Genomic DNA, 24,301 nt, shown 5'->3' on the forward strand with positions numbered 1-24,301 from the left:
CAGGTCGATCCAAAATATAGCAGCTCGTCTTGTATTACGACTCCCCAGAAGAGCAGCATCTTAACTAGCAATAGCGGCTCTACACGGCTTCCTATTTAGAAGAGAGTGATGTTCAAAGCCCTCTTAATGTGCCACAGGATACTCCAACGGAAAGCCCCTCCCTACTTGTTTGATCTAGTACTTAGGTATCAGCCAACCAGAGCCCTCCGATCAGAGGGGATGGGTTTGGTGACGATCCCCCGTGTAAAAAGAGCAAAGCTAGGTGGTCGCTCTTTTAGATATGTAGTAGCAAAAAACTGGAATGCTCTCCCCACATCCCTAAGACTGGAAGAATCTGAAACAAAATTTAGAACAATGCTAAAAACGCACTTATATAAACTATCAAAGCAGGGGGATGGGGGGTGGGTGTTTCTTTTGGGAAGTCTGTATGTCTCTGATAACTTGCTTCTTCAGCGCGGGGACACGCCGGGATGGCGTCACCAGGCGCTTTATAAACTACCTTATTATTATATGTGTATATGGCTACCTGCACAATTGAATGACTTGTACGGCTGCAACCACCCCCCATTATTGAATACTCTTTTAAAAGATCTTTATCGCTGGGGCTCACTAAAATTGTCCTGGATCAGCAGGATTAACTAATAAAAATGAAATTTCTCTCACATACTATGTGTATCGCAGGCACGTCCCCCAGAGGTTCTACAAGGGATCCTACTGAAGATCCATTCTCTCTTTCATTTGGGAGGGCTGATCCACTAGGGTATAAACCACAAGCAAGGGTGCTCAAGGTCTCTCGGAAGTTTATCGTTATATAAAAACGGCTCCAATTTGCCCATGAAAAGAATAGATGCTGTATAAAATCCTGGATAACCATATAAGATCACATATAGACATATACTCACGTCGCCAACCATGTAGGTTAACATTACCATATACCATTAGCATACTGTTAGAACATGGAAGGGCCTGATTAGTACTTTTCGGGGTCCGCTGAACCCACTGATTCACAATCATCATTTTCCTCCAGATAACCAGGACCTTTCTCTTCTACAATATGGTTTGGAACCTACGTAGTAGCCACAAACTTGTCAATAATGCTGACTTGGTTACCATCAATGAATATGTAGTTAGCCACCCTCCGGAGAGCGGTGTTAGATGTAATATCCTCTGGTCAGGAATGGGTGAGAGGTGTCCAAGGAGGCAGTAAATTAACTGCATTGAAAACAGTATTACATCAGGCTACCCCCTCCCCCCTGAAAAAGTATCTTCCGCTTATCTATATGCTGGTCCTGACCCATTGTGCCACACCTGTATACCATAATAAGAGGAGGAAGAGGGCCTGGATCTGGGGGCAGACACATGGGAAGCCATACGGCAGCCTTCAGCTGCATGAAATATTTTTAAAACTCCCTTACGGTATTAACAAGATGGTGTTTGACCTTAGTCAGGATCCAGCTAATTCTAGAACGTCTTATACATGTTGGAATGGCTGCCAGGCAAGAGATACTATGCCTCACACGCAATGGTCTTGCCCGCTGGTCCAGGCATTTTAGGTGGCCCTGGTAAATCTCAAAAAAGAAACCACAGTTATTGCACTTCTCCTTGACCCTTTGGTTGGGATATCTGGGAGAGGATAGGATGTATCCAATAAATTCAGGAATCTGACATCTCCTCACCCAATTTCTCCTAGCAGGACAATTAACTCTGGCTCATTGTTTGAAACAACCGACCACTCTGCCACTGGGCTTGAGGTGGACGAAGATTTGGCATTTCTGTGATATGGTACGACTGACTGCACTACTATGCACAGAATGTCCACATTCGAAGGTGTGTGGTAGCAGTTACTTACATAAAAACAATGCAGGTTGGGGAATGTCGAATGGCGCAACAAGTCCCCGAGGTGGTATTGAAGATCCAATATCATCGCTCTGATACTCAATACCTTCGGATCAAGTTTGCTCTATATAAAACTCCGTAAAATAAAAAAATTAAAAATTGCATATCTTGCTCCTTAGAACAAAGCACCTCAGATTGAGACAATGAGCCCGACATGGACTGAAATTATTCAACTTACGGGGCCACTGATTTGTTGCCTCCCCATGGCCTTCATGAAATACTGAATTGTGGCATGGCTTATTTTTATCCTCCTTAGCCCCTTTTTGGGATGCCTTCACGGAGAATCTACTCATCCCAACTGTCAATGTACTGAAACCGGCTGTATTTTATTTTCTCAAAGTAGCAATAAGAGGCCAATTGCGATGTCGCTCGGAAACTCTTTCGACCAAATCGGTTTCGTAATCGTTTCCGACCGATTCGGGTCTGCGAGTCCGATCGACTGATTACGGTACTTCCGAACATCGTTCGGTCGGACTCACATTTAATTCAATGGGAGCCTGTGTTCCAAACAAGAACACAGGCTTCCATTGAAAAAAGGGGTGGTTGGGGAAAACCTTGCACCCTGTGGCGGGTACCTCATGGTGCCTGCCACACCGTGCATGGTTGGAAAGAGGGGAGCCTAGGGTACCCCAACCGGAGGCCTGCGGATGACGGGGGGCCTGCCAAGGGCCCCCAAAGCCAGATTTGGACTGCTGATCCGTGTCAGACAGACCAATTCGGAACAGCTGTCAGAATCTCCCATCGTAATCGCTCGATCGGAAACCGTGTCTATAGAGCTGTACGATTCGGCTCCGAACGACTCGTCTATCCGAATGCCGATTGGAACCGAATCGGACAGCCAAACGGTTTCCTTGCATCATAATTGGTCGTTCGGAAATGTATCTGATTCGGTCGGAAACATAGGTTTCGAATCGGATACCCGTTCAGGGCCTTTTCGACCGACATCGTAATTGGCCCCTAGGTTGGTGTTTGTTATATTTGTCTTTTTCTCTATCTTTTTCTTCTTTGTTGTTACCAATGTTACTCAAAAAAACAAAGTGTGGAAAAAACGGAAATGCACTTCTGATGAGAGCACCATAAAGATTTTCAACTTTAGTATTATTGACAAACCATTAACGTCAACCCCTCTGCAGAGGTAGGGTGCTTCACGTGAACAGTTTGTCAACCGCACTAAAGCACGTTATTGGTCCAAATTAAGCAAAGATGGTTTCATTGATTACAATATAAGGCATGTTTATCAAGATCAACAGGTAAGGCCTGATTCAGGTGTGACTTTTATGACAGACCGGGCTAACTTCTGAATTCTAGATGTAAGGCAGGAGTGCTCCAAGTATATGTCACAATACACTCTTTGTAAATTGGGCCAGTAAACCTTAATATCTTGAAGGAAGGGTGTTTGTGATGCTGATTATGATGATGCTCAGAATTTATAAAGCGCAAAACTGAGTACCCTAACAAGGATGTAATGATGCTGAAACCTACTGAAAAGAAAATGATGTTTGTTGAAACAGATATATATTCAGCAATTTCTAGTGACGAATTTTGGCCTTGAAGGTGACCTGAAGCCAATTGCATAGCGTTGGCACCAGAACCGAGATGGCTCTACCACCCTCCCTGTCAGTTTGAAATAAACAGAGGCCAGGTGTTGGGCTTCTCCCGATCTAAGCGTCCTCGTAGGAGCACAGAGCAGAAGGTTCTTGGAAATACTCAAAGGACCTGTGTGATAAAAAGCTAAATGAGTCAATGTAGTTTTTTTAAAGACAGGACTCTCTGCTTTATTGGCAGCCAATGCAGTGTTTTCAAGGTTGCTGAAGCTGAACCATATTTCCGTCTTTCGGTTATGAGCTTCTCGGCCTAGTTTTGCACTTGTTGGAGTTTCACCAAAGTTTTGGCAGGGCGACTTAGGTACAAGACATTACAGTAGTCCAGGCCATTTCCGGGAATACCGCTTGATTAATAATGCCTGTTTAATAATATACCAATTCCTTGAACGCAACTTTCTTTGGAGGTTGCGCTCATATCTGTCACACCTTACGTGGGCAGTGAACCAGCTTCGTCTGACTTGGGAGATACTTTCCTTCCCCTAGAAACAGGGCAGTTTGTAAGTGTTGTGCAGTAATTAGCCACCCTGGGTAGCAATAATGACAAGACACAGTAGATGCTAAATTGGGTTTATTCTCCGTAAAGGGAAGAGCCTGGTGGAAGCATTTTCGCGCCGCGATCCGATCTCCATCATCCGCGTCACGTCACTTCCACAATGCCTTGCGGTGAGTCACGTGATCAAGGACGACTAGACCGCAACGCTACACATCTTCCCCATTAACAACAATGGCAAAGAGAACTGTATCATAGGGTGAGAGAGAGATTTCTCACAACTGGAATCCGCTGAAGCGTTTTGGGATCTTCACTGGGTGTCCCTTGCGGTTGTGCGCGACAGGTGCTCTGCAGTCTTGCTCCCTTTCTCCGCGGCTTACGGCCGTCCTCGTCCTCTCCATATGTTCACTGGTTTGGGTATCGGATGTCTTTTGCGGGGAGCCTGCTAAGACAGTGTTCCGGTGAAGCAAGCTCAGTGTTCCGCGCTCGGAAGCCTGTCTTTCCGCCTTCGCTGTGGTGCTGTTATCAGTCCCGCCGGTGGCTTCCATGTCTTCTCCCATAGGTTCTGTGGTCGGTGGTGCTGTCCCTGTTGTGCTGTTGTTATCGGCAAAATTGCTGTTGATACTGCCCATGCCCCATTGAAGGATTTTATTGCATTTGGCTATTCTGGACTGTGTCCACACCTTGCCATCGCTCAACAGAGTGGAATGTGAGTATGGCTCCACCACCCGTAGGGGCTCACTAAATTTGCGGTCTCCTTTTTGACCTGGGTGGCCTTTCTTGACCCGTACACAGTCGCCCTCCTCCAGCGTGGCTTCTTGTACGTTATGCCTCTTGTCATAGTGGGTCTTGTAGATGCATTGGGCCTTTTCAATGTTGCTTCGGACAATTGCCGAGGACCATTTAGTTTGGAGGCGCATATTCATCCAGGCTGTATTGTCCCTGGTGAAGGGTTCCCTACCTCTCAGAATTTTAAACGGGCTGTAGCCAGTGAGGGTGGGTGTGATGCGGTACGCCCACACCGTGCTTCTGACTTCAGTCTCCCAGTTCTTCCCGTCACTGATGGCTGCCTGGACTGAGCCCATGATCACGTGGTTAAAGCGTTCCACTTGTTCTTTGCCAGCTGGATGGTAGGCCGGTGTGTGTCTTGTTTGGATGCCTTTGCGCCAGGTGAAGGCTGTCCATTTGGCTGATGTGAACTGGGGTCCGTTAGCGCTGGTGATGATTTTGGGAATGCTTTCCCTCAGGAATAGGTTGGTAAGGAAAGCGATGACGGTGTCGGAGTCAACAGATTCACAGATTTGATCTTCCGGCCACTTCGAATATCGTTCCACGAGGACTATGAGGTGTTTGGGTGTTCCCCAGGAGTCCAGGATGGGGCCCACAATGTCGATGGAGACGTCTTTCCATGGGTTGCTGGGAGCGTTGAACTCCCCCAGTGGGGGTCTCATGGTGGTGAGTGTCTTGTCAGCCCTGGCGCAATGCTCGCATGTTCTCACGAATTTCTCCACTTGGTTGTCTATGGCAGGCCACCAGTATTGTAGTTTAATTCGCCGTTTCGCTTTGACGATGCCCAGGTGACCCTCATGGTTGATGTGGAGTATACGGTCTAGTAGCACATTCGGGGGCACTACTCTGTCGCCACGTAGTAGAAATATAGAGTCGTCGCTAATAGAGAGTTCGTCGCGGACCTCTCAGTACTTTCTGAAGATGTTCTTCATATGCTTCTTCTCTGGCCAGCCGTGTGTAACATATAGTTTGTCCTGAGAGAGTTCAGTGTTCTGGTCATACTCGTCTGCCCAGTCCTGGGCACTGATGGTGTGATCATGATGCGTCATGAAGGCCACGCTGTACTCATCCCAGTCCGACTGCGTGACTGTCCCTTCCATACCTGCTGCCCTGCTGAGGAAGTCAGCGACTTTGTTCTTTGGTCCGGGGATGTATGTCACATCATACACGAAGTCCAACAGACGCAGTGTCATCTTCGCAATGCGTGGGGTGGCTGTCACACTGCTGCTAGATGTAAGGACCTTGATAAGAGGTTTGTGGTCGGTGTGGAGCGTGAATCTGGATCCCCATAGGTATTGTCAGAATTTCTCTATTGCCCAGATGGATGCTAGCATTTTCTTCTCAATTACACTGTCCTTCTCTTCACTGGGGGTGCGGGATTGCAAGGCAAACCCCACTGTGGTCTTTGTGCCCACCGCTGCACTCTGGGAGAGGACCGCCCCTAGGCCTTTGTCGCTGGCGTCCGTGGTCAGGATGCTGGGGGAAGAACTGTCGAACCTGTTCAAGGGAATCGCTTTGCAAATGTCTCTTTTGATGGTGGAAAATTCTGCTTCCGATTCCTCGGACCAGGAAAATACTGTCTTGTCCTTTAGCAGTTGGCGTAAGCTGTGTGTTTTGGACATGAAGTTCCTGACGAACTTGCTATAGAACTCCGCCATCCCCAGGAAGGAACGAACATCATCTTTGCTTTTGGGAGGAGGAGCGGACATGACGGATTCCACGTTGGCCGTCTTCGGGGAGATGCCCGCGTCACTGATCTCGTGTCCCAGATAGGTCACCTTGCATAAACCGAATATGCACTTATCCAGTTCGGCTGTGAGGCAGTTGGAAGCGTTTTCGTGCCACGATCAGATCTCCGTTGTCCGCGTCAAGTCACTCCCACAATGCCTGGCGGTGAGTCACGTGATCACGGACGACTAGACTGCGACGCTACAGTAAGCTCCTAATTTCGAGCTGTACAATTTAAGGGCCCTGGGACATTATGCACATTCTTTTCTGTTTCAACCACTGTTCTAGCTGTTGCGGGGAAGAGGGTGGGGCGAAGCAGACAGTAAAGCACCACAGTGGCTCAAAATCCTCATATGGGCTGAAAACAAATGCCCACTGAATAAAAAAGATAGGGCAGGTTGCATAGTATGGGCCTGACACAGGCTTATGTTGCATGCCAGGTTGATAACAATGTACACCCGAAGTGAGCCCTTAGCTTTTATTCAAAGTCAACCCCAAACTTGCAAGTCAGCAGCGAACAAACACCTGTCTAGGCTGCATGTCAAATGCAAGGGGGATCTTTATTAAGAGGGGTTCATGCCACCGAGGCCATCCTAAACCAAGTACGGCACACAACCCTAGATCTGTTTGCTGAATCACAGGCTCAGGGAAAGACAAGCACTTTCCTTCTCTGCCTTCAACATTTCACGCACTGGAACATGTCCTGGAAACCCTCTTTTGTAAGAACTTAGGGGCATATTATCAAGAACGGAGTTAAAATTATAGCCGCTTTAGCGGCAATAATGGGCTTCATAATATGCCCTTGTGAATTCCTATAGAAGCCCAGGTTCACACCAGAACCTGGGCTTCTATGGAAATTCACAAGGGCCTTTTATCAAGCTCATTGTCGCCGCTTTAGCGGCAGTTTCATTGTAACTCCGTTCTTGATAATATGCCCCTTAGTTCTTCGCATGTACAAGTCAAACCAAAGCGATGCGCGGATATGCCATCAAAGCTCCAGACAAAAATGGGAGGCAGAGATACAAATGCTATTCACAGATGCACGATGGGAGTACTACTGTATCCAGATGGTAGAACTGTTCATACACTAGACAGTTTTAAATACGAAATACCCAGGGCTTCATTTATGAAAAGTGATGCATCGCTGCGAGAAAACAGCGATGTGTCACTTTACATTGCGCCCTCCTTGCGACACTAAAGATGTGTCATATTTACAGTATGATGCATCATGGCAAAAGGAGTTACAGATACATCAGTATTTCTGATGTATCTGTAGGCGCAAAAATTACGCATTGCTGGAGTGTGTTTCAAAAGTGACGCAACTCCAGCAATAGGTCATTACACATGGGCACGTCCCATGTTAATTCTGCCTGCGTCAGTCTTACGCCTGCCATGAGGCAGGCGTAAGATATTGACACATTTGCGTCCTAGAAGTGGCGCAGTGAAATCTCATAGATTTCACAGCGTCACTTCTACGCCCCTTTACTGCATCGGAACGCCCCCCCTGCATACATTATACCTGGCGCAAGTATAATGCGGCGCAGGGGTTTACAAGTGACGCATCTAATTAGATGCGTCACTTTGTAAATAGGACTGACGCAAGAGGGCACATTTTTTACACTGCTGGTGCATCACAAAAAGTGACGCACCGATAGGGTAAAAGTGACGCAAAGCCTCATAAATAAGGCCCCCAGAGTTTAAAATGGGCAGATACTGTCCCGGTACTCAGCTCCTGCACTTCTTTAATTTGAAAGGAAGAGTACCTGCACTTCTTAGCACTGCTGCAGTACATTTCTTTATTTTTTTTTTTGATAAGCAAATTTTATTGATTTTAAAAAACATAGAAAAACAGATCAGCCAAAGGACGGAAATCACAGATATAAGTTCATTCACATCGTCGCTATACCCCCCAATCATGATCCCCTTAAAAACACCTGGCAAAAGCTGGAATCCGGTCAATCAGGACCCTCCACAGCCCCCACATTCTGCGATATTTCTTGGCACGCCTCTTAGCTGTATACATGGCTTTCTCTTGGGTCGCACACCAGTCCACCCATCTTCGCCACCTCTCCAGGGTAGGAGGATCAGGGCTTATCCAGGCAGCTACAATGTCCCGTTTGGCACCCATCATAGCTGTGTTGTAAAACGACATCAGTCCTGGACCCGTCTAGCCCGTCAGTGATCCCCACCAAGGAGTGACGTGGGTCGTGAGGAGCATCCCAGCCTAGTACCTCCGTTAACTCTCCCTCAATGGAACCCCAGAACTGCCCCAAGCGGGGGCATGACCAAACCATGTGGAGGAAGTCAGCCGGGGCATGCCCGCATCGGGCGCACAATGCTTCTGGGCGCAAACCCGGTCGCTGCAGGCGCAGGGGGGTGAGGTACGCAGCGTGTAAGTAATATAACTGAATCAGCTCGAGTTTGGCAGAGACAGTAACTATTCAGGGGGCCATAAGGGCATCACTCCAGTCCACATCGTCAAGGGGGCCCACACATTCCACCCATTGATCCCTCAACTTGCCTAGCGAAGTGGGAGTGTTATTGACTAGAGTACAGTAAATTTGGGAGACCGCCCCCTACCCAAGTCGCCCATCACCATCTGAGCCTCATTGGGGCTGTATTCAGGGAGCCTCGTGTCGCCAGTGATGTGAGTGAGGAGGGCATGTCTCAACTACAGATATTTATAGTGTTGAGAGGAGTGTAGGGAGTAACATGTTTGGAGCTCCTGGAAGGACAACATCTGTCCTCTTGCCCACACGTCCCCTAATTAGGAGATGCCAAATAGGTCCCAAAGTTTAAATCCCCTCAACTCGCTGACTTCCCGAAGCCAAGCCCCCTGCCAAAGGGGAGTACACTAGTTTCCCCGCGTCACCTCAGGAAGTCGGTTCGGAATGGGCTCCCCAGAAAGCATGGCTTGGACTCCCGTTATCCCCAGTTCGCTCAGTTCAAGCCTATAGGCAGGGTCCGACCAGCCCCCACTAAACCAATCCTGTCCCACTAATAGGCATTCCGCCAGAAAACACAGATATAGGTGTGTCATTTCCATGCTGCCATCATCAGAGGGAATCTGAGAGACAGACAGAGCCACCCGGGCCCTTCCTCCACTCCAGAGAAACTTAGTGACTGTCCAGTTCCTTAAACAAGACCTTGGAAAACCAGAAGGGGTGTTCTGGAGGACGTAGAGGAACCTGGGGAGAATCATCATTTTAAACAGAGCTATCCTCCCCAGGGGGTTCAGAGGCAGCGCCCTCCATTTAAGGAGGTCCTCCTTAGCTTTCTTAACCAAGTGGGCCACATTGAGGGACCAGTCCAGTTTCGGGAAGAAGGGTGATTCAGATCCCCAGATACTTAAAGGACTGCCTCCGGAGCGGGATGGTGGACTGCCACTCGAAGCACTCTCTAGAGAGATGGAGATGGACCAGCACAGACTTTCCGGGGTTAAGCCCCAACCCTGAGACCCGCTCGAAATCATGCCAGATTCTGAGGTACTGTGGTCCGGAGGAGGCGGGGTCTCACAGGAAGACAAGCACATCATCCGCGTACAACGCGATCTTATCCGTGTCCGTATGCGGCCATTCCCATTCACGGAGGCGGTCCTCAGCCCGCACCAGGGATCCATCGCCAGGGCGAATAGCAAAGGAGAAAGGGGACATCCCTGCCTAGTGCCCCTGGTGATGGGAAAGGCCTCTGACAGTACCCCTTTGACCAGACTCGTGCTCTCGGGTGGGCATAGAGGTCTTGGACCAGAGAACAAAAGTGGGGCCTGAACTCCATCTCGGCCAATACGCCCTGTAGATACTCCCAGTCCACTGAATCAAAAGCTTTTTCAAAATCTATGGACAGGAGTGGCACGTAAGGGTTAATCAGTTGCCGGTGTGCCAGAGCCGACTGCAATCTTTGGAGGCAATGGCGGTTCCCTCGCTGAGGCATGAACCCGCATTGATCCGGGTGCACCAAGAATGGTGGCATAGAGTTTCATTTCGGTGTTCAGGAGGGATATAGGGCGGTACTCGGGATAACCACAGTGGTGGTGATGTCTGTTTCCAGCGGAAACGATCCTTGGTCCACGGCTTCTTTAAACAAGTTTGCTAGGTGGGGGACCAGAGTGCATCGGGAGGCCGCATAATATTCCTGCGGCAGGCCGTCCGGACCCGGGGTCTTACCCGGGGAGACCAGGGCGATCGCTTCCTCAATTTTTTTCAAGGAGATGGGGGCTCTCTAGATCCATCTGGGCCAACGTAGGAAGGCGCCCGGTCAAGAAGAGCAGCGACGGTCAGCCCGAGTGCCCGTGCCGTGTACAACTTCCGATAGTATGTGGCAAAAGTATTTGCCATTGCCATGGGAGCACGTTGCACCACTCCAGCTTTGTCGATCACTTCCGGAATGATACTGTTCGCTCTGGGGTACGTGGCCAGTCTGTGCAGTATCGTCCCGTTCTTGTCTCCCCAGCTGTAAACTCTTGCCACTGAGGACCACCAGAAGTGCTTGGCCGCATATAGGTACAAATGCTTGATGTCACATCGAATAAAGGCCAGTTGTGGAGTCTGGGAGGCGTCTACTGATATGGGTAAAAGCTGCTCCAATCGAGGCGCCTGAGCTTCCTTGGCAGAGATCTCCTGCAGCTGCACTTGCCTCTGGATTTTAGGCTGCTGCTTTGCGAAACCCCTAACGGTCGCCTTCCCCGCCTCCCACAGGTTACCCGGGGATGCCACCGATCCCTCATTGGTGTCGAAGTATCGAGTAGGCTCCTTCCCAATTTCTTTCTTAAAATCTTTATCTTGAAGGAACCAGGCATTCAACCTCCATGTTTGGCGGGCCGCGGGGGCCCCCGAACTAAGAAGTATCTGCGAATGGTCGGAAATGCCTCTAGGGAGGATACGGACATTGACGATCAGTGAACAGTCAAGCGTGGGGACAAAGATTGTGGCTATGCGGGCATGGGTGTGGTGGGCCGCGGATGTGTGCGTGAATTGGATGATGTGCGGGTGCCAAATGCGCCACGCATCACAAAGCCCCAGGGACTCAGACCGTTTCCGCAAGTGTTTCGCATTCGCCTCCCGGGCTGCAGAAGGGGAACCCGATGTATCAAGGGCAGGGGCTAAGACCGCATTGATGTCACCCGCAGTGATCATGTTGCCTGCGGGCATGTCGTGTAGCAAAGGAGCAGTGTGTGCCAAAGTGGCCGCAAGGAGGGAGGGGCATATATCGACATGAGAGTGAGGGGTGTACCAGACAACTACCCACAAACGAGCCGTGGGGGTCATGCACCACTTGAGAAAGAACAAAGGACAGTGTACATCTTAGGAGGATTGCCACCTTGCGTGGGCCCCTGGAAAAGCCAGAGTGTCATACCCTATCATAGCCATAACGAGCCAGGAAGGGGCAGCAGTTACCCAAAAGGTGCGTTTCTTGGAGCATGAGGATGTCTATGTGGAGACGCTGCGCATATCTGAAAACCGCTGTACATTTATGGCAGTCCATCAGACTGTTGACATTCCACAACAAGACGTGGAGGGATCCCATAGAGGAGGTGTTATCTGTCATGGTAGACTGCACTTGGTATAGGCGGAGCGCGTGGCTTGGAGTGTACAGGTGCCCCACGAGCGCCTAAGGTGGTGCATGTGATCACATACTACGGGAACACACCCACCCCTCCCACCAGTGAGTTGTGGCATTCCGTGATGGCTGAAACAAAAAACAATGCACAATAGAACAACATACCGGACAACAACCATCCCAAACCCACCTCTCACCCCCACCACCCACCCTACACTTCAGGAACAGAAGCATCTGTCGTCCCCCCAATAAACAACAACACCCAGTACACCGGGCGAACAACTAAACTAAAACGCTTGGGACTAGGAAAGCATGGAGGAACCCTCCTCATGAGCGGATGCTTCGGGAATTTAGGAACAGGTCAGGGACAGTGCGCCGTCTCCAGCCGCGGAGCAAGGCCCGGCGGGCAGAGAACGGCTCAAGCAGGATCCCTCAACAGCATCGGGCTACGGGAGAGGTCTGTGTCTGGAAGGTCAATCACGGAGGGACGGGAAGCATCACCTCCATCATCCTGCAGGCCAGATGAACCTGAGCATATCCCATTTGACTCTCCCTCCTCAACCTGAGTTGACTGCTGGGTGTGACCCGGCGGGGAGTCCGATTGGGCCCGCCTCCGATCACAGGCCTAGCCCGCCCCCGCTTCCCCCCATCCACGGCACGGTCCTCGACCCAGAGAGGCCGTTCCTCCGTCGCCCAGGTCCAAGTCTCTGTCGGATTGTCGAAGAACAGAGCCTTATTCTCAAATATTACACTCAGGCGAGCCGGGAAGAGGAGCCAATACTGAATGTTAAGAGCCCTCAACTTTTGCTTGACCTCTCCAGAGGAGTGCCTCTGTCCCTGGACCTCACGGGTATAATCCAGAAAGATCATAATGGTGCAGTTTTCATGCAGTAGGCGTTGTTGCTTGCGGGCTTCAGCTAGTATGGTGTCATTGCTTTCAGGGACCGATGGGCCCGCTCAATCGTGAACCAAGGCGACAAGGCACCCTCGGGGACCCATGATCTTAACCACCTCTCCAGGAAGTCCACTGCACGACCCTGCTCTGCTCCCTCTGGAAATCCCACCAGGCGGAGGTTGTTGCGTCTAGACCTGTTTTCCGCCCGGCGGTGCAACTCCTGAGTATGTGACTGAAGAAGCGCCACCTGCCCCTTAAGCTGCTGCATGGCGTCCTCCACCGTGGAGATCCTAGACTCAGTCTCTTTAATCCAAGCGTTTGCGTTGCGGAGGTCCTGCCTAATGAGAGTCATGTCCACCCTTACTTCGGCGATTTTGTCCTCCACCTAGGTCTGGGATGTGTGGATGGCTTGGAGGATAGTGGCCAGCTCGGCAGACGGAGGAGCATCCTGCCCCACCACCCTCCCAGTAGCTCCCTCCTCTGGGGTGGTGAAGCGGTCCATTTTGGTCTGGGTGGCGGGGACCTTCACGGATCTGTTCATTCTGCCCATGCTCTGACCCCAGGGAGGACCGGGCTCCCAATGACCCTCATGCCGGACCCCACTCCGGACCACGCCCAGCGCCCGGCAGAAGAGTGTCAGCTCCGGGATTGATATGACAGATGACCACAGATCTGCACCACTGGGCAGCATCTGGTCCAGTCAGGTCATCGCCTTGACCACAGGTCATAGGAAGTGCTCCAGGAGTATGGGAAAAGGGAAGGAGACGAGGTGACTGGAAGGAAGCCGCAATGACCAGGGCCCCAACACACCCGCCTGCCCCCCGACCGACGGCCGAATCCTCCACCCAAACCCCGGCGCCTCGGCGCCCCACTCCTTACCTCCACTTCCAGGTGCAGGAGTTCGTCGTAGGCCTCCCACCAACCGCCGGCGGGGCCTCGCAGTGGCAACACCTGCTCCAAGTCCAACAGGGCAGGCCGGAATCAAGCAGGCCTCACCATGTGTCCACCACAGGTTCAATACGTCCAGGAATGTCACTCGGGCCTAGGCGCCAAACTCCCAGCAGGCCTCCCAAAGGCACCGATGATAGCTCTCCATGAAATTCCACACAGCTAGTCCCGCCGCAAACAGGGCCCACGATGCACGAGGAGTCCAACGCCCAAGTCCATGAAAGGACCCCGGAGCAGGCAGCCGCTAGCACCCGCGGCAGACTGGATCCACGTGGCACCACATGCGGCAGCGTTGACAGCCAGGGAGCAAGCAGCAGTGGCAGCACAACCTCCACGAGAAGCAGAGCTGAGAGGGCCCCAGGAAAGAACAGGGGCCAGGGCCAGAGGCATCCCGTCCGGGGGCTGCAGGTGCAGAGCTAAGCCAACGTGGGGGCCACAAAAAACAAGGAATGGGCGACGGAGGTCCCTCTCAGCACTCCGCCACCCAAGTAGCGCATCCAAGGCTCCTCATTAATCAGGGTGCACGTTCACATCATGGCGCTCCCCTGGGGCAGAAGGCAGGCCCGAGCTGGAGGGTGCGTGAGTTGCCAAACTCCACGGCAACAGCAGGAATGCAGGCTTCAGGGACCGCGCTGCCGACCGCAGCTCCCCCGCATCGCGGTGGTGCTGCCGAAACCCCCCCCCCCTCCGGCAGGGCCACACCGCACTATCTAGCGGTTCCCAACGCCACACTCACCGGAGGGGGGATGATGATCCGAACCAACTACAAGCGTCTCGCAGACCTCAGCTGCCAGAATCAGCCGTTGCAGAAGCCGCCCGCTGTCCGAACTGACAGCCGATCCCGGGGGCCCAGCAGTGCAGGGCTGGCTCAGCCCGAAGCTCAAGTCTCTGGCAGGGAGGCAAGGGGCAGCGCCGGAAGAAGGCCGCAGGAGTCGAGCCGCACCGCCCGGTGTCCCGCCTCAGGCCTCGTTAAACCGACCCCTTCATCTCTTCCTCGCATGGGTGGTGGCACCGGTGACGCCCCCGGTGGTCAGCCGCAGTGATGGTCAGCTGCAGTGATGGGCAGCCGCTCAAGGTCACCGCTCAGATCCCGGGCACATAGGAGGGCTCACAACCAGCAAGGCAGCCTGCCAGAGATTAGTAGGTGCAGCTCTAAGGGTCAGAAAGTTGCCGATGTCGGCAGATCGTGGCACGGATGACGGAGGGGTCCAGAGCACTCCTAAAGTGCGACCGCCATCTTGACGTACCCGGAAACTTCTATATTTCCATTTAAAACACTGGATATACCACATGCCTGAGAAGTTACATGGATTATGTCTCAGGGAAACACCAGAGTACCACAGGTGTTGGGAGATGGTGGAGGGATTTTTACATCTGACCTGACCACACTGCTCCTGGCATAGGGTGGCCTTGAGGTAGGGTTAGGGCTGGCACCGAAAATGATGGACTGGCTTCACAACGTAGTATACTCTAAATAACAGTTGACCACCTACTGGTAACTAATGCCCCCTAAAACTAGGCTGAAGGATATATGGGCCCCAGTGCAATAATACTTTCTGCGGCATGTATAGCTAGTTCACTGCAATAAAATGGAAGCAATGGCTACAGTTAGGATTAGCTGCAGCAACGAATAGGTCCAGACATTAAGGGGCTTATTTATGAGCCCTTGCGTCACTTTTGTGCCGCTGGTACGTCACTTTTTGTGACACACCAGTGGAGTAAATAATGCGCCATGTTGCTTCATATTTACAAAGTGACGCCTCTAGGTAGAAGCGTCACTTTGTAAACCCCTGCACCACATTATACCTGCCCCAGGTATAATGTATGTAGGGTGGGCGTTCTGACGCAAGTAAGCTTCGTAGACGTGATGCAGTGAAATCTATGAAATTTCACTGCGCGACTTCTAGGACGCAAATGCGTCAAAATCTTACGCCTGCCTCACAGCAGGCATAAGACTGACGCAGGCACATTTGAAATGGGACTTGCCCATGTGAAATGACCCATTGCTGGAGTTGCGTCACTTTTGTAACACTCCAGCAATGTGTCACTTTTGCGCCTACACATATGTCAGAAATACTGACATATCTGGAACTCCTTGCGACATGATGCGTGATACTGTAAATATGACGCATTAAGCATGTCGCAAGGGGGGTGCATTGAAAAGTGACGTATCGCTGTTTTACCGCAGCGATGCGTCCCTTTTCATAAATGAGGCCCTAAATCGCCAGTCCGGGAAACCATGAATGCAAGGCCAAAATGTTGCTAATGTTTATCCAGAGAAGCTATACATTCTACGCCGATGTGTAACTGGAGAATGTATTAATGCCATTGTTGGAGGTAAATGTTGAAAGTTGTAAGCTTATTTTTCCCTTTTTTTAATGAAAAGAACAAAAATAAAAAAGAAAGGTTAACCCAAATGTCCTTCTCAGTTTGGCCAGCGGTGAAATGTTCAGATTGAACACGGTGGTGCTAAAAATAGCTCCCTGTGGAGCTCAGGACTGCTTGGATGAAGAGAAGGCCATCCTAACAGTATGGGTACGATTAATTAGAAATTAAAACAGCCATTCTAGGGCATTCCCTCTAACTCCCAGATCATTAGTCTTTTTATTAGAGTTTGATGTGAGACCATACTGAAAGCTGCACTCAGATCCAATAGAACCAGAGCTGCACCATGTCCCTTATCCAGTAGGTTCTTTGTATCATCTAACACAGTTACTAATGTGGTCCCTGTGGATGAAGGGACCTAAATCCAATTTAAGCCTCATCCAGTATATTTTTAGTTAATTTCCATATGTTTAACCAGTTGCCTGTTAATTTATTTTTCCATTATTTATGCAGGAAAATGCCATCGGGAAATAGCCCTATAATTGTAAAGTTGTTCCGAGCTGACGTTACTTGTTTTTTTTTTTAGATCTGGGGATTTGGGATTCCTTCTATGATTGCGTTCATGTAGTGGTGGCAATTGATTTGTTAACAGTTTTTTTAGCGCTGGTGCAAGCAGGTCAGCACCCATATGAAAACAGGAAGTAGGACAAGAACCCAGTGGGTGTAGTGTCTTAGCACTAGGACCCTGTCACAGGGCTCTGTCCAGTCGCAGAAAGGAATTGGATCACGGCTGGGTTTGGTCATGGGGGTAAAAGGAAGTAACGTGGCAGAGTCAAACAGTGTTAAGAAAAGAGCATGTGCTTGAAGGAGCCTTCTTTAAGCAGTGTGCTTTTCACTGGACACCACAGTTGGCGATGAGGGGTAACGCACCCTGCTGCACCTGTGGAAGCATCAAGGCACACGCCAATGCCCGCCAACCCCCGTTCAACGCCTCCCCCTGCTGACCCACTACAATTTGTCGCCTCTGGTTGCACACATGGCAGCATCAGAGCTCACGCCACTGCCCGCCGACCCCGCTTCAAATAAACACACCTGGTAGGACATGCCCCCGCTTTGCTGCCTTCTCCGAAAGGTCGGAGAGTGACTCACTCCCAGGAGAACACCTGCTTCTCTACCCCACATGATAGCACCTGCATTTTCCTGCATCCAAGCACGTAGCACCTCACAAAGCAAGAACCCGTGCAACAGGGCGAAGGGAGGCCCTACACCCGCTTGACATCACGTGGCTCTCCTATGTACTGAGGGGTGGAAATCCTGAGGCCACTGAAGAAGAATTTCTTCCTCACATAGACAAGATTTCGGTGATCTGCTGTGTCTCACCCCTGAAACTATGTGGGTGACAACCTCCTAACTCTCTAATCTGGAGATCGCCTCACACCCTCCCTCTAAACATTGCATTTACACCTGAGGCTCAACTGACTTCACCGGCCAAGGCATTTATCCTTAGGAGCAACACTTTCAAATACAGTTCCCCACAGCGGCCAGTCCAACAACATTGTACAGGAGGGAGGGGCAAAGTACAAAGCAGCGGCTTTTCCTCAAACTGCCCCCCTGTTTTACACAGCAAAGAAACAGAACATTGACACTAGATGGGCTGGATAGATTAAAACATTTGATGATTTCATTGATGTCCTAGAATAAGAATATGATAAAATCATCAAGTATCTCAAGAATTTGTCTGGGTTGGAGTCAAAGACGCCGTGAAGAAACTCTCTGGCGAGGATGTGTCCTCCCATCAGAAAGTCAAAGAAGCGCCTGCCAAGAAATTTGATCCTATGCCAAATGTTGACTATGAGCAATGCATCTTCAACAAAGCACATTAACAGGTGGGAGAAACAATGGATGAGTTTGTGGAGAGACTTGAAACCCTCATCAAAGATTGCAAATTTAGCGGCTTCAATGATGAAGAAGCCTTGAGCCTTAGGGCCTGATTACGAGTTTGGCGGTGCGGGAGCGGGGTGGGGGGAGTCGGGCGTCATGCCACCACTCCACTCCCGTACTGCCAAACTTGACAGCCGGCCGCCTGCCAGAATATGAGTTTTCTTGTGGTCTGGCGGACGGTCCTTTGGCTTTCCTATGGCGGTGCCTTTGAAAAAGGCACCACAATGAGAATGCCAAAGCAAGTTCCTGCATGGCATGGACTGTGAAGTCCATGCTGTGCAGGAACTGGGCATACATGCACACGAGAGGTACACCATGTTCTCCCCTGCATGCATCCCCATGGCCTGAGACACCAGGGAGCCCTGTAGGGCCCCCTTAGTTTCCTCAGCACCAGCAGTTTCCTGGCATGAACACCAGCATGAAACCGCTGGCAGTGAGGAAACTTGTAATATGCTAGGCGAGGCCGCAGCAGCCTCGCCAAGTATATTGTGGCCTCACACTGCTGCGCCACCGCCAGGCTTCGCAGATCCCTGGTGGTTGCGGCCGTCACTTGGCGGTCCAATCGCCAAAGTTGTAATTCGGCAGTCAGCCCTCTGGTGCTGCAGTGACCACCGTAGATTTGGCGTAATCTAGCCCTTAGAGTGATAGATGGGTGTTTATCTGATTCTTTCCAGAGACACATGTTACAGGAAACACTGTCTTGACAAAATACTACTAGCCGCAAGGGTGGAAGAAAGTGCTGAATGCCAAGCAGTTGTCATGCAGCGGGATCCTTCCACATGAAACAGCCCTTGCAATGAGAAGCTGCCACAAGACTATGGGCCACATATACCACCATTGCCATTAGTGACTCGAAAATTGCGAAAAATTGTGAGTCGCAATTTGTGAGTCGCTAATGCCAATGTACAACAGTGTCAGAGACACTATGCGATTCCCAATGGGGTCGCAAATTGCATGACTCATCAATATTTATGAGGCACTCGTAATTTGCAACCCCATTGGGAATGGCTAGACCTCCCAGGTATGGTGGCCTGCTGGGCTCAGCAGACCTCCATGTCTGGGACTGCTTTTAAATAAAGCAGTTTTATTTAAATTCAGCCCGTTTTCCTTAAAGGAAAATGGGCTGCATTTAAAAAAAGAAAAATTAAACAAAGTTGTTTTATTTTTTGAGGGAGGGTAGTGGTCTGTGGGACCACTGCCTGCCCCTAAAAAATATTTTCCCCTCATTCACAAAGGGGAAGGGGTCCCCTGGTGACCTTCTTGGTCATGGCTAGCTACTGCACCAGGTACATACAGGACTATGCCACGCTTAGCGCCTCAATGCGTGAAATAACAAAACATAATATGAAATTCCAACGATCGACAGCCTGCGAGAAGAGCTTTTGAGACATCAAAACTGTCATTGAGAAAGCAAGAGTCATAGCCTATTCTTACCCTGAGCTTCACATAGAGATCATAGTGGATGCAAGCCCTGTAGGGCTCGGACCCATTCTTGCACAACACAGTGGTAATTAAAACATGCAAAAACATATTGTTACATATGCTAGAAGGAGCATGTCAGACAGTGAATAAACTTTTTCACAACTAGAAAAAGAGATTCTGGCAGTTGTGTGGACCTGTGAGCACTTTCATGTGTCTGCATATGGCAAACGCTTCACTGTGGTAACTGACCATTAGGCTCTCTTGACAATCTCTGAAAATCCCAAAGCAAAGATGGCCCCAAGGATCGAACGCTGGGGGCTCTGGCTTCAAGAATATGACTAAGACATTGTTGATAAGCCAAGGAAAGTATAGAACCCAGCTGACTACTTCTCTGGAAGTCTTATGCATTTGACAGTAGCAAAACCTTCAACAGCTGAAGAATATCTTGACTTAATACTAAAGTAAGTACTCCTCAAGCACTGTTGGTGGATCAGATCCTAGTTGCACCCAGACCAATGAAGACCTGGCAAACAACTGACCCACAAACAAACATGGAGAGCAGGAACTAAAAGGGAGAAGAACTTGAAGAACTTCAGAAATTCCACAATATTTAAGATCTAGCAATGAAACAGGAAGGGATCATCCTCAGAGTGTCTAGAATTGTCGTTCTGAAGAGTTTGAGATAAGAGTCATCTAAGTAGCTGATGAGGAAAATCATGGCTACTAAACGAGCCCTGAGAGAGCGAGAAAGAGTTTAGTTTCCGAACTTAGATGAACAGGTTGAAGTGGAACTAATGAAGTGCCACCTTTGCAACTGCCTAGCATCAAGCACCACGCAACAGCAATTTGGGTTGTAATTGACTTCTTTGGACCACTAGCAGACAACGGAAATTTAATTCTAGTTTACTGTATCAAGCGTCTCGTCCAATGGGCATGAAAAGTTTATTGAAATTCTGGATGACATTTCAGCTACCTGGGGCATTCCCCAAATTTTAAAGGCTGACAACGGCACTCCATTCTAGGGCAATGAATGCAAAGACTTGTTGACTCACTTGGGCATCTGGCATCAATGGAGTACACCGTTGTGGCCCCAAGCCAATATTGTTGTTGAATGATTCATGGGCACATTCAAATGGACACTACAGGGAGCCTCAGCAGAAGGAATGGACCTCAGATGCTTCACTCAGCAACAGGAGAAAGCCCTACCACCCTCTTGTTTGGGTGACAATTCAAACAATGATTCCTCAATGGACAGCCGCAAGGCAAGGGGGTATGAAAAAACTTCATGAAACTGATGCTCACTGCAAAAGGAAGATGAAGACATTTGTCGATGAACCGCAACAAACTCGAGAGACTGATACCCCTTTTGCAGCAGAACGATTACAGGTAGTTGAGAGGAAAAGGGCAAATAGTCATGGAGGCAAGGATCGGGAAGTACATCATTCGAGATGCATCACATTTCAAACAGATACCGTCCTACTTTTTCCTCTGCATTGGCTCCATTTTGGCTGAATAGCGCCTATGCAGTCCCCCTTGCACCATGGTTCAAGGGTGCCTGTGTTGCATGCAGGATTATTATTGTTTTGGAATGGGTTCCTTCCTGCACAAAAAGAATCCTGACATACCGGCAAACTCCTCTTTCTATGTGTTCTGCAGAAAACAGCTCAAAAAAAGAGGATGTTACAAGGAGAAATAAAGATATTTCTCCTTGTTACGTCTCTCTGGGAACGTGTATCTTTTTGGTGCATTCCCAGGTTTACCAGTTCTGGTAAGTCTGAATGCGTCAAAAACCATGGGAGTTGCGTGAGAACACCCATGCAACGCTCATGGAACGCCTACCTAGCGCAGAGTAAGGCAACACAGCGATTTGCACTGCGTTGCTTTACTGAAGATTTATGATGCCACTCAGGGCCACGCAAGGTGGCCTCGTGTGGCTCCAGAAATCTCATTTTTGAGTTGCGTCGCTCTTGCACCATGTTGCATGGTGCAAGAGCGACGCAACGGGGCTCATAAATATTTCCCATAGTGTTTTTAGAACTCCACAATTCAAGTAGGAGGTGTATGACCTACTGCCTAAAGGCTTAATGCCAACCCCCATTTTACAATGATGTTGCTCTTAGTTGGGTTGACTTGTAATAATTCTAGCTACCTTCCGAATTTCAGGAGTAGGCGAAGAACAGGTTTAGGTAAAGTGTTTCTTTATCTAAGCAGTCTGTATATTTTGGTTTTCATGACACAATGGCAGAGGGGGTATTAGCAAAAGATAATGATAACTTCTCCAAAACGAGTAATCATTTAATATGAGTTTAAAAGAACAGATTTGGAGAAAAACTGCCCTCAGAAGGCAACTGTGCCTTGTGGATCAGAAACATTTTCACATTTTGACGAAAAAGGGTGAAGCGGCCTTATGCAAGAGTAATGGCAATTTGAGCACAGAATGAGATCTGTCAAGTGTTATATAGGAGGGGGAGACAACACCCTTGATGGACACCATGTAAAAGACGACCTCCACCCACGTTGGGTGACTGATAGTTCAGGAGAAGAAATGGGAAGAATATTAGGAAGTGTGGAAAAAAGAATGAAAACGCCTTTATTAGAGTTAGAGTCTGAAATAGAAATGAGAAAAGATAACAGGCTGATTCAATGGACGGAGGAAGCGTAGAGGTGAAGAGAGAAAAAAAGAGAAATGTGTGAGGAATACACTTAAAGCCGTTGTATGGCCCCATGCCATCGCCAGGAAACATTCTTACTCAATAATACTACTATCAGTGAGAATCATGGAAACCTTACATGTTGGATATCTAAATCAAAACACCCTCAATGCATAATTCTCGAACAGTGCAAGCGTATCAAAATTGGTTTCTTTCAGGCCTCTCCTTGTCTTATCACCATTTTATACATTATAACATTACATTATTATTACATTATTGTCAGTATATGATAGGCACTGGTGCCGTTAAATTTAAATCATGAACGTTAATTATCTAGAAGTTAATTATTTACTAACCCCTTGAAAGTTTCAAAGCAAAAATGTAGACTTGCTGAACATTATTTACAGAATGTACTTAAATATTGCCTCATCTTCATGGATTTAACATGACTGTAAAATGTATGTGCTTATTACACAGACGGGAGTTATATATTTTTAAATGTTAAAAACTAAAGTATCATAAATGCTTACAGTAGTATAAATAATCTGAATGTCAGATGTGCAGACCGTGGAAAACAAGAGTGGAACTGAACATCTTCTTTCCGTTCTAGAAACATTAGCCATGTGTGAACAAAAAAAACGTAATATTTATCTTGTAGTTTTATCCTTTCTGTTGTAGCATTGATATACAGGGCATCGTTACTGCATGTTGTTGAGACTTGGCCTCATGGAGTAACATTATTTTTTTATTTCAGCGAATTCTTCATCCCGGGGCTGGTGGACACCCACATTCATGCTGCTCAGTACTCCTTCACAGGATCTGCTGTAGATAAACCTCTTTTACATTGGTTGAAAGATTACACATTCCCTACTGAGGCAAAATACGAAAACGAAGAGTTTGCTAGGAATATATATAGCAAAGTAGTGGTAAGTGCCATACCTATGAGACATCACCCATCAAGTTAAAAATCCACCTTAGAAAAGTACATGCATGATGTTGCCTTCAGTGCCTGTACAGAATTACAAGGAAAATAATGACAATGACCTACTGCATTAAGCTCACTTGGAGATTGGTTTCCTATGTACTGAATGAATAATGTAATCCCTGAGGCATCATCATCTCAGGCAAGGCTACAATGTAAAAAAGATCCAATGCAATGGAACAAGACAAGATTCCCAAAAATATTGTGATCGAACAATTATCAAAAAATAAATGTAACAACATACAGACGCCTTGAAGACGAGTTACTGAATTATACAGATAGAGGGCCTCGTTTAGTATTTCGAAGAGTGGGAGAACTGGTTCTTCGGCTCTGTTTAGGGTCGGTGGAGGTGCTGTGTTTACTTTCGAAGAGCATGATTCTGCTGCTGCTGAAATCCTGTCATCTGTTTGCCAGAGGGCATGCCACCCAAATTGACGGGTGCGTGTTCTGTTGATGGTGGGGCGACTGTCACTTGTTTTCCCTCCCTCGGACCGCCATGCGAGGAATGGCGATCCTTTATAAGGGAAACGGCCACTGATCCCCACATGCATGGAGAAAGCTCCTTGAAAGTCAGGTCAGGGCCATCGTTTTTTTAGGTCTCGTCCTACGCAGCGCGCATGCGCTGCATAGGAGACCTAATGCCATCGGCAGAGTTTTTTCAGCAAATAAGTGCACGCTTTGCATTGCTTGCATTGGCGCCATGTGGTTGCACGCTCCCGAAAGGAAATCGCCCATGCCCCCTCCCCATGCTGCCACTTTCCCTGCCGCGCAGCCAATGCTTGTTCAGATTTGTCGGTGCTGTACACCGTCAGGACCCAGCCCATTTAAAGCCCTGTGTGCATGCATCCTTTCATTCGTTACCATCCCTACACTCGTAGACGCCTCAACCTAAGACAACATAAGTGTGATACTCTGGCCACTCACACATCTACCAACACACTGACCAGACTGTGAGCACTCTTCTAATCAAGCACTCCCAAATTGCGTAGTGTGCTCCCTAATGCGCTTCCACACCATGCCATGGGCATAAAGCGCTTTGTGAATGCAATTACAATAAAGTGTATAGATGTAGTT

At 48.9% G+C, this 24,301-nt stretch overlaps 1 protein-coding gene across 2 annotated transcripts in view; it reads left to right on the plus strand.

Moving 5' to 3' along the window:
• The window catches only part of GDA (guanine deaminase), a 408,106-nt gene that overhangs the window by 68,135 nt on the left and 315,670 nt on the right, over nt 1-24,301 (plus strand). Inside the window, exon 3 of one of the 2 annotated variants that reach the window (XM_078675759.1) lies at nt 23,000-23,171. The exons of the other annotated variant lie outside the window; for it this stretch is intronic. Within the exon in view, the coding sequence (XP_078531885.1) occupies nt 23,000-23,171 (172 nt within the window). The remainder of the gene's footprint in view (nt 1-22,999; nt 23,172-24,301) is intronic. 2 annotated transcript variants of the gene reach the window in all.

This window comes from Lissotriton helveticus, chromosome 2_1 (genome assembly GCF_964261635.1).
Source record: "Lissotriton helveticus chromosome 2_1, aLisHel1.1, whole genome shotgun sequence".
NCBI classification, from domain to species: Eukaryota; Metazoa; Chordata; class Amphibia; order Caudata; family Salamandridae; genus Lissotriton; species Lissotriton helveticus.